At 46.7% G+C, this 11,162-nt stretch overlaps 2 protein-coding genes across 2 annotated transcripts; one reads left to right on the forward strand and one right to left on the reverse strand.

Annotated features, from left to right (window-relative positions):
* Positions 1–852: 852 nt before the first annotated feature.
* Positions 853–3,143, reverse strand: LOC118473947 (reticuline oxidase-like). The gene has a single exon (XM_035963669.1). The coding sequence runs from the start codon at positions 3,054–3,056 to the stop codon at positions 1,392–1,394; it is 1,665 nt and encodes a 554-aa protein (XP_035819562.1). The 5' UTR covers positions 3,057–3,143; the 3' UTR covers positions 853–1,391.
* A 1,944-nt stretch (positions 3,144–5,087) lies between these two features.
* Positions 5,088–7,606, forward strand: LOC103633461 (uncharacterized). The gene is made up of 3 exons (XM_008655150.2): positions 5,088–5,278; positions 5,882–6,166; positions 6,232–7,606. The coding sequence occupies exons 1-3, from the start codon at positions 5,198–5,200 to the stop codon at positions 7,429–7,431; spliced, it is 1,566 nt and encodes a 521-aa protein (XP_008653372.1). The 5' UTR covers positions 5,088–5,197; the 3' UTR covers positions 7,432–7,606.
* Positions 7,607–11,162: the final 3,556 nt, after the last annotated feature.

Consider the following 11,162-nt stretch of genomic DNA (forward strand, 5'->3'; position numbering starts at 1 on the left):
TTAGCATTAAAATGGGATGGATACTCAGAAGCTCGACGCTGCAGAGCTTGCACACTTCCTGCAGTTTGAAGCGGATCTCGTCCACGCCGCCGAGGCAGTGATCATCCACAGGTCAGAGGGACTTGTTGTCGTGGTGCTGGGAAGCTCGGAGGACACGACGCGTCTGCGGCAGACGCCTGAGGAGACATGGATACGGTTCTTTGGACAGAAACCCAGCTGTGCCAGTGTCTATGGATTTGGAGGACCAGATATCTCATCTGAGCAGAAGAAGAAGCAGCAGCAGCACCAGCCTGTGATGACTGATGACGATGGGGGACACTGCAGCATTTCAGCAGGTGCGGGAACTCAGGGAAGGTGACAGTGGGAGAATGGTGGGATGGGGCCTGGGAGCTTTCATCCCACTTGCATACAAGGTCGGAGACAAAACTAAGTGGAATTACCACAAGGTAATTATGTGAATTTCCGTGTTTTGCTTTAGATCAGTAAATAAAGAGTTTGTTCAAAGGAAATGCAATTCGTATTGAAGCTTATTCATTATAACAATCAGGCTTACAGAATTATCTTTAAAAACAATACATCTTACTCCGGATCATTGTTTTAAACATAAAGTTGTAAAATTTGTTTCATCTGTTTTCATCAGTGCACCAATATAATAACTTTTGGTGACCTTATTTACTAGTAGTACTCATTAATCCTGAAGTACATATATTTCAACAAGCAGCTTACAATTTGTTTGTCTATATCCAAAAACAGGTGGTCGCCCCCTTGCTCAACTGCGGTAAATTAATTCATCAACAAGCAGAAATAAATGTAGCAGTTTTTTGAATTGTGACAGTGCACCTTGGTCATGTCGTGTCTGCCTTGTGGAGCTAGGTTGTGTTATTTAGGTATATTTTGCTTCATGTAGTTACAGTTGACTCACAAACATCAATAGGAATATCTGAACGAGTTGTTTATCCATGATTCTGTTTTTAGAGCTATATCTTGTATCCATGCCTGATTTCTATACCCACCACCAACGTTTGCTTTGACAACGGATAAACCTGGTCAACATTCACCATTTCAAAACTAAGAACGATAAAAAAATTAGGAAAGTGGCTACAATTTCTTCACTACCTTAGCAACCATTAAGAGAATATATGGTTAATATGTGTTGTTTATTTTTATGTACTAATATTTTATCGAATAATTCATGTGCTGTCGCAACGTACGGGGATCGTACTAGTATATATATATACTCGATGAAACCTAACAAAAGTTTAACCTTCTTGATAAACGAGATGTGCATTTATTTTGGAATGGATACCGAGCACGTGCGCGTGATGGGGTGGGGAAGGAGGAGGTGGAGGAAGTTTATCTTGTACACAAATAAATTTCGGCCCTATCTTCCGCTAATGCAATGGTATGCTTTGGGCATTGTAAAAGACATTGGCAGGATCTATTCGCGTCTTGGCCCGGACGAGCCGGTCGAAGTTCTCCACGGTGAAGTACGCCGCGCCCCAGGTCGCCCGCGCATGGCTCACCGACGATGCCAATCTGACCGGGCCGAGGCTCTCGTCAAAGCCCATGAGGTCGATGTCAATGTAGTTTACGTACGCGGCGCGTGGGTTGGACGACACGTGCGGCGTCATGTACGCGTACAGTGACCGGAGCCATTGTATGCGTGCACTCACGCTGGCCTCGCCGGCGTCCGAGTCCCACGTGACGCCGTACTGAAGGGCGTACAGGTTGCCCGCGCGGTGCGGGAACGGCGTCGCCGTGGCGCTCAAGCGTGCCATGGCGCCACCGTAGGGGTCCATGGTCACGTACCCCGCCGGCGGCCCGTCGGAGAGGTACCGTAGGATGGCGGCTAGGGAATCCCTCGAGATGGGCCGCTGCACGTAGTCGGACTTGTTCTTGCCGTAGTACTTGGTCTTGGATACCCTGCTGGTGAGCTCGTCCACCGAGCTCAGCCCGGCGAGCCGTGCTGCCGACTCGACCCAGCTCATCTCCGACACCTCCGCCTCGGCGAGGCCCAGCTCTGGGAACCTCTCGTTCAGCACCGACATGGCCATCTCCTTTGGCCCAAGCACCAGCCCCGTGAATGCCACGTTGCGAAGATCTCGGTCTTCCTGTGATGACGACGACGAGCTACCGATCGTGAGCGAGGCCGAGAGGTAAAACTCGTCCGGCAGAGCAGGCCCCACGAACTGCCACCTGTACACGAGGCCCGCCATGGCGTCCACCGAACCTTCCCTTCTCGGCGTGAACACCGTCACGGTGTCGGGAACAGGGACGAGCCGGAGCTTCCAGGCGTAGACGACTCCCCAGCTGCCGCCTCCGCCGCCGCGGATGGCCCAGAACACGTCCTCGCCCATGGCTCTGCGGTCCAGGACTCTGCCCACCGCGTCGACGAGCAGCGCGTCTAGCACGTTGTCGGCCGCGAGCATGAACTTCCGGGACACCGGTCCGAAGCCGCCGCCGGAGATGTGTCCGCCCAAACCGATCGTGGAGCACGACGCGGCGGTGAGCGCCAGGGACGACCGGTTCGACGGCGACGAGTGCGCCACCGCGTGATAGACCTCGCCTAGCGTCGCGCCGGACTCCGCCCACGCCGTGGCTGACGCGGCGTGGACACGGACCTTGTTCAGGTTCATGAGGTCGATCACAACAAAGGGGGCTTTACCGTCCAGCACGCCGCCGGAGACGGTGTAGGACTGGCCCTCGTAGCTGTGCCCGCCGCTGCGCACGCGGATGGCCAGCGACGCACTACGCGCGCAGAGAACCGCGCGCTGGAGGCCGCGCCTGGAGGTGGGCAGCACGACAGCCTCCGGCTTGCGGATCCCCGGGGCTGCGAAGCGGAGGTTCTGGATGGAGAAGTCGAAGATGGTGGCGTAGCCCGGAGACCCGGCCATGGAGAAGTTACGGACGCCGGAGGCCAGTAGGCAGGTCGACAAGGACCTGGCGCGCACGCCATTGTCGCGCGGAGACTGCGACGCGATGACATGGGGATGCGTTGATAAGAGTATGCTGAGTATGCCTAGAAGTAAGGAAGTTGGGGAGCTATTGGTGTACATGGTGGTGATGGTGCTCTCACTCTAGTGCTTGTACAAACAGTAGCGTTCTTGAGTTCGGTTAGTTTCCTTCTAAAAAGGCAATGGTTAGTGTATGATACTATGATCACTGGTCTGCAATGATATATATACTATTCAACTCAACACGGTGCAACTTGGCTACAAGTTGGCTACTTGGATTAATCTATAGTACTTGGCTGCTAAGTAGTAGTACCGCTTTCCTTAGTTTCAAAAAAACCAAACTTAATGATCGTTGACTAATCATTACTCTAACATTATTTCTAGGTACAAAATTGACACTATATATATATATATATAATTATAATTATACTTTTTTATGTTTCCACGATCAATGGAATATAAGAAACCTAGCGCACGATGCAAGGTTGTCTGGTTTAGTGTCTCACTTGCCACATTTTGGCACGTCTAAGGTTAGACATGTGTTTGGTTTGAAGCCATAATTATGATAAGATTTTTCTCCTCCTACGTAGGTTCCACTCGTTATATTAATGACTTGTAAAAGTGTGGCAAAATTTTCTTACGCATGACAAATTGTGGCACATAATTTAAGTGCCTAACCTTAATCATCTTAGATAAGTGTGGCATAAAATTGTATGGTAATTTTTGGCACCTTATGTATAGAACCAAACATCCCCGTAATATTTACTGGTCACTTGCACGCGGCAGCGCGTGTAACAAATCTAATATTTATAGATTAAAATTTAGATATGAATATTAAGATAGGAGAACATATATGATGCACGTGGGAATTGGAGTCTAGTGCACATAATAAATTTTCTAAAGATCTTATGTCTCTGATTGTTCTATATATTTTATAAAAGAACATCCGCCGAAGTGATAGAGCGTAGTGGTGGAATACGTTATCGGTAAAATATAACGAGCAACTAGAGATGTTAGATCTAACTAAAATAGATATTGATGATTTAATACGTGTACCATGTACATCGATATGTTCTCTTGAGTGAACTTTGAATGAATTCTTTATAGTAGTGATGATGAAGATAGATAGATATATCTGAGCCGGCCATTTATTTCTATAGGATGGTTTTTTAAGTGCACGAACTAGGATAGATCAAGAAAAATATCTCTGTCCGGGATAAATTCGATCCGGTGATTTGGGTCTGTTTGTTTCGGCTTATAGATTATATAATCTGGATTATAATCTAAATTATAATCTAGATAGATTATAATCTATATGTAGCTGTTTGATAGTCTAGATTATATAAATGTAGATTATTCACAACGACAACAATACTCTTGTTTGTTTATTGGAGGTGAAGAAAGAAGGATGACATATATTGTAATTTCTATTTATATAACCATGGGTAGTGGGTCTTTTGCCAAAAAAATAATCTTAAATAAGCTCTCTTGAGGAGATTATGAGATTATCATAATCTGGGCTTTAGATTATATAATCTGAACACATAATATAAGTGTTTGCTTATCTGTTGGATTATTTGCGTTGGATTATATAAGCTGGAGAGATTATAATACGAAACAAACAGGTTCGGAACCTAGTTTGACAACTCTATTTTTAAGTGATTTTTAATTTCTCATTTTCTTTTGGAAAAATAAGAATATTTTAGGAAATAAAGTTGCCAAACTAGCTTTTAGAGTAGAAATTTTGTGCGGAGAAAAGATAAACGCGGAACCAGTTCATTGAGCGGCTGCTTGACGGGCCTATACAGTCTCAGTTTCTGGACAGTAACGCATACTGAATGCCTCTGTTTGGTTTTCAGGTTGCTGATGAAAGAAAACCGTTCCATTGCTTGTCTAATATAAAAAAGAAAGAAAAAAGAAACCATTCCGATCACATCAGAGCAGGAACCGAACCAAACTAAAGTGAACTAGGCCGATGAACATGAATACTGACGGGTCCTTTCTGGGCCTTCCATTGTCTCGGTTCAGGCCGCTTCAGTTCGGCCCATCTCTCTCGTATCTCCGGGGAAACACGATTTGACGTAAACAAAAGCCGGAGAGCCCAAACAGAAAGCCAAACCCGACCCCCTGTTTTGTTTTTGTTTTCCCTCCCTTGCTCCCTCTCGAACCTCACGGCAGCAAAACCCGAAGAAACCCTCCGACGCCTTCCTCTCCAGCGATCCGAAGCTTTCTTCGCGACGAAGATGGCTCGCCCTCCTCCCGCCGGTGCCATATCGTCGCGTTGGCGCCCCATCATCCTATCTGGCCTGTGGCGTTCCAGACAGGTGCTTCCCCCTCTCCCTCCGGGCTCCGGGTCTTCTTCTTCGCCGATCTTGCTCTCCTTCTCTCCTCTTGTTCCTTTGGCGTTCATGCTCGTCGCTCTTTTGGCCGCCGTGTTCTTCCTAGGCGCGAGAGGAATTTTCGGGGAGGGTTTGTGGGCGTCGTGTTCTTGCCTCGCGAACTGCGGTTGGCGTCGTCCGGCTGTTCTTGTCCTTGCCCTGCTTGCTCGCGGAATTAAAGAGAAAGAGGGAGGGATTGGCGCGAACGAACTGCTGTCTGTTCGTATTGTTTTGGCCGTCGTGTTCTTGACCAAACTGCTGCTGGCTTTGGCTTCTGGTGTTGTTGTTCTTGCCATTCTGTTTGGCCCCGGCCTCGTGTTGCTGTTGGTTCTTGGTGTTGTTCTTGCCCCTGCTCGGGTGAAAAAGAAAGGAAGGAAGAAGATGATGATGATGATGATGATGATGAATTCGTGGTGAATTGCTGCTGGCTGCATTCTTTCTTTTTCACCCCCTCTAGTTCTTGCCCCGCAAACTGCTGTTGCCGCCGTTGTTTCCCGCCGCGACGCGAATCGCTTGCTCTACTCTCTACTGACGTTTGCTGCATTGCAGAAGAAAGGTCGGGCCTTCAGCTACATGAGGAATCTAATTGCAGTTCTTCATGCCATGGAACCACAAGTGTTGGAGGATCCCCACTTCCTGGAGAGATGCCTGATTCTCGACGGCGTCCCAGCCAGTGTCAGTTCGTTGGACTTGTTTCAGAGTATCGTGGGTGTGCAGACGGCCGTTTTGGTGCGAGACATCCAGACTGGCTTCAGGGTTGCTCTCCTCGTCTTCGATGCCCTTGACAGTACGATCCAGACACCGCGGGAAGGCCTCTTTGCCACCTGCACTCCGGTAAGTCATCTTCCCGGCCGTGATCCTTCTGTCTGTCTGTCAATTCTGAATAATGCTGATAGCAGGCTACTTGGCACGGCAAGGAGGTCTCAGTACGCACGTCCATCCTAGACGGCGTTGCAGAAGGTTCCGCGAGAAGATGCACGGCACTGGTGCTTCGGTCGCTTGTACCGCCACAGTACATCCTTGCTGACCAAGACCGGGACTTCCACCTGAGATGCATTCTCATCGGAGCTCGCAGTGGAAGCACAATCAGCCAAGGAGCCCACGGATTGTGTGACATGGCCTGGAAAGTACTATTTGTTCGGGCCTACGTGGTTGCCGCAATCGTCCGCAGTGACCGAGAAGCTGGCGTCCTCGTGTACGACGACACCGAGAGCACAGAGCTGGTGGCCCGGAGGGCGCCTCCGTTGATGTACAAGTTGGGGCTGAAGCTGTACGATTCGTCGCTGTTTCCGATGCGTGCTGATCCTACAGATCGAGATGCCTGCATGCTCCGCCGGCTGCTGCCACCGTGTGTCGCAGATGGCGAGGAGAGTTACCGGCATCGCGTGTTGCTGTTGGTTGGGATGGATACTCAGAAGCTCGACGCTGCAGAGCTTGCACACTTCCTGCAGTTTGAAGCGGATCTCGTCCACGCCGCCGAGGCAGTGATCATCCACCGGTCAGAGGGACTTGTTGTCGTGGTGCTGGGAAGCTCGGAGGACACGACGCGTCTGCGGCAGACGCCTGAGGAGACATGGATACGGTTCTTTGGACAGAAACCCAGCTGTGCCAATGTCTATGGATTTGGAGGACCAGATATCTCATCTGAGCAGAAGAAGAAGGAGCAGCAGCACCAGCCTGTGATGACGATGGGGGACACTGCAGCATTTCAGCAGGTGCGGGAACTCAGGGAAGGTGACAGTGACACTATCGCGCTCGTCCACTGTCTCATCAGGTTTTGTGCTTTGGCAACCCCTGAATGTGTTCTCAGAAGTGGCTTCCCGGAGAGATGTTTGCTTCTATCAGGTGTTGTCCATGGCACTACATTATTTGATCTCTCGGCTAGGCTTTCTGCCTTTGGTGACCATCATGTGTCACTACACGATCTGGAGCGGAAGGCGTTGGTCGTCTTCGTGTGTTGGGATGGTGCAGCCAGGCTGTTAAGGGAGCCGCAGGATACCTGGAAAGGTTTGGGGTTCCTCGAGTGCACCCGGGTGCCTGGTGCTGCTGAGCACGCTGGGGTCATCGTCCAAGAGGTCATGGACCAGTTGCTGCAGTAACATGCACACTTGAGCTGAACATCTTTTGATAGGTAACGCGTGCTGCGTGTATGTGCGTACTGTAGTGTATGTACACTTCATCTGGTTTTCTGTCCCTAACAACACGACAGCATTCTGTGATTGAGAAACTAAAATAGGTATTAGAATATACAAGGAAAATTGCTTCTTCAATTTTTTTTTCTCGTGTGTGATCATTTTCTATTTCAGCGTCAACATACATTTCGACGATTTTACCGGAAAACCCCAATCTACTAGCGATATGTTAGACAATGATAAGATCAAGAGGAAGAAGACCCCTTCAACCCCAATCTACTAGCGATATCACTACTGTCTGGATACCAAAACTTAAGGAGATGTGTACAAAAAGAAAACATACAAAATATCTATTTATATCATCAACATCAATATCAACATAGTCTTTTAGTCTTAAGCAAGTTGTGGTAGGCTAGAGTTGAAACCCAACAAGATGTCACCAAAAGGGGAAAGTTTCTTATGCTCACAGTTGTATGTATTGTCGAATAATTGTGCATGATTTATTAGTTACTATTTTTTATCACGGTACAAAGTCTGTTATGCTCCCAGCTGTATGTATTGTCATGTATAAATGTTTTTGTAGGAAATAACTATCTTGCATAAGGCACTTTTCTCCTGTTGAATGATCTGTTCTTCTGTCCAATGTTCTAAGTTCAGTGGTACACACACTAAAACAGTTCATTCTGAATCATTACGAATGACGCTCTCAGCTATTAGATCTGTTAAAGGGAAAGGCAAGGCAAGTTAGAATTTATTCAGACTACCATGTCGCTGTCATAGGACCTTTTCTAGCAAAATTTAAGGTTGTCTACCTTTTCCCTTGTCCAAAGTCTAAACTGTTCTTGGTTATGATGCATCAGTGAATGGAATCTGATGACTATAAGCCATGGGTTACTATCCTGTTAAGACGAAGCAATATGTGGCATACATTATTATATGTTGAATTGCTTGTTTTATTTGGTTCTAATTCTAGTGTACTTATTTCCTCATGTCAGGGTGGTGTCCAACGAGTGCATATCATAGACGTTATTGTTGGTGGACCATTGTTTCTAGAACTATTCACCATAGACAGTTTTGGAATGATGATAGCTAGGTATAAAAGAACTAATTTCCCCATGTTAGCTACTAATGAACGTAGCATCCTAGGTGTGTAAGCCCTTATTGGCCTAATTTCTGTGATGTACATAGATGCATCTCGAGCAAGGGTGTATACATGTTTCTCTTAGTTTGCAAGAAGCTTCCACCCTTAAACCTCGCTAAAATTAATGCAACTCATGGAATCCATGGTTGTCATTTGCCTAATTTTCCTATCTAGTTCTGTGTCAAAAATACATGTTTCTATTAACGAAATCGCTGGTGGATATTCTAATATGGACCTCACTGTACAAAACAAGTTAGGAAAAATGAATACCTCATTTTCTGGTTTTGCTGTTTTGATGGCTGAAAATGAGATACTGGTTGGGAAGAGGATGTCCAGTGTTGGGGACTTGTTCTCAAATGCTATGAGTTAAGAACAAGGCAACACAGAGAATGTTAAACGATAAAGTCCTTCGTCTTTTGAAGCATTATTTCCCTTAGGATATAACGATCTTCGGACGAAGGTCATGAAGGACGAACCTTCATCATCACAATATACGATAATGAAAGACGAAGCATATAAAACATAAAAGATAACATGAATAATCATATAACATCATTCATTTAACTTTATTATATCATCATAGAGAAATAGACAATATCGAATTATAAATGTACCTTCGGCTTGGAAGGAGATGAAAATACAAGTGTGACGCAGGAGCGAATGCCAAGTCAACGTGAACAGTACGGGGGTACTGTTCACCTATTTATAGGCACGGGGTACAACCCATACAAAATTACATACATGCCCTTTACATTTAGTGATAATTCTATAGCACTCTATCGAGGTCTAAATGGCCTTTTCATCTTTAAGTCGGTTCCCTTTTCTGCGAACATGCCGAAGCTTTCCTGCTTCACAGCTTCGGCGCTATGTCAACCTTTGTAGCTTTTCCCTTTCTGATACGAGTCCGAAGATACCTGCTCACACATTTTAAGCCGCTTCTCCCTTGAAGACCTTCGGCGCCGAAGCATAGACCCAACAGTAGCCCCTTTCGCGGTGCTAGATCGTTTTTCGTAACGAGCTTGATCCGTGAAAAAAGTCTCTTAAGCTTCGGGAGCCGAAGGTCCAAAAAACACCTTCCCTGAGCTCGTTGCCGAGAAACGATTTAATTTCCCAGCACGCAGCGGTCCCACCTTGCAGAGTTTACTGTTTGTCCCTGCGGTCCACCGCGCAGCGAGCGCAAGCGGATGTGCGCCTGGTGTAAAAACTCTGGCGCTTCGCCTTCTTACCTGCAGCACTATATAAACAGACGAGTAGGTGTGAAGTTACCACAGCATTCATTGCTATTTGCACTGTTTTCCTGCCAAAATTTTTAACCATCGCCGAAGCTTGTCTGTTAGAAACGAACGAAGCTCCAGTTTGAAACCTGCTTCGGAGGAAGAAAATTTTAAAGTTTCACAAGTTCATAATTGAATGGCCAGAGTCCGCTCTACCGCCAGGGTTGAGCGCGAGGGGGAGGAAACTGAAGCTTCGGAGACTCTTCCCATCTCCGAAGCCATGCAACGATCGGGTCTAGTGACTTCAGAAAAGATCCCTCATGATGATGCAAAACAAGCAGAACAAACAATCGCTGAAGTAGAGGAAGAAGATATTGAGGAAACTGATTCCGAAGATGATTACCGCATTGCCATGCCAAGCAAGCCGAGCCACTTGGACTTCGGGAAATCTACTGTTTCAAAGGCTGATTTGTCCAAGATGGTAAAAGCGGGCTTTTTTACTGAAAATCAGAAGAAGTTGTTGTGCTTTGGTGGAGAAGAGACTACCCCGAAGCCAGAGAAGGATGAGATTGTTATTTTTAAAAGTTTTCTAAAGGCTGGATTAAGGTTCCCCCTACATGGGATTATTGGAGAGGTACTGAAGAGGTTCGGTATCTATTTTCATCAGCTGACCCCTAACGCTATCGTTAGGCTTATTGTTTATATCTGGGCACTCCGAAGCCAAGCAGTGGAACCATTTGCAGACAGCTTCTGCCGGGTTCACGAGCTACATTATCAAACAAAGGCTAGAAAAGATGGATTACACGATAATTTTGGTTGCTATAACTTTGCCTATCGGAAAACTACAAAGTTCCCTGTAATTAGCTACCGAAGCAAGTGGGCAGCGGGCTGGAAATCAGAGTGGTTCTATGTCAAGGTTGATGAAGACAAGGAAAAGCTTGTACAAAGCCCGCTGGAATTAATCTTCGGAGAAACCCGACCTCGCTGCAATATGACACCCGAAGGTCCAACACAACAAGCAATGAGTGAATTCAGAATTATTGCAGAGCATATCAGCACAAGGGACCTGGTTCAAGAGTTTTTAGCATTCAAAGTTTTTCCCAGTTTGAGAGAATGGGAAATGCCGAAGCTGCAGGGGGAAAAGAAAGAAGGTGAACTCGTACGTTTACCTTACTATTTCAAGTTTAAAAAGTACTTTAAAGCACCTTGCCAAGAGTGGCTAGATACGATTGAAGCAATGTGTAATGAAATACTTGGCAATTATTCCAAAAAAGAAGATCAATTGATGACCGCAGCCTTCGGCACTCGTCCGAAACGAAGGCTAAATCGAGTGTTGGACGCCT

Source organism: Zea mays, unplaced genomic scaffold (assembly GCF_902167145.1).
Source record: "Zea mays cultivar B73 unplaced genomic scaffold, Zm-B73-REFERENCE-NAM-5.0 scaffold_179, whole genome shotgun sequence".
In the NCBI taxonomy this organism is placed as follows: Eukaryota; Viridiplantae; Streptophyta; class Magnoliopsida; order Poales; family Poaceae; genus Zea; species Zea mays.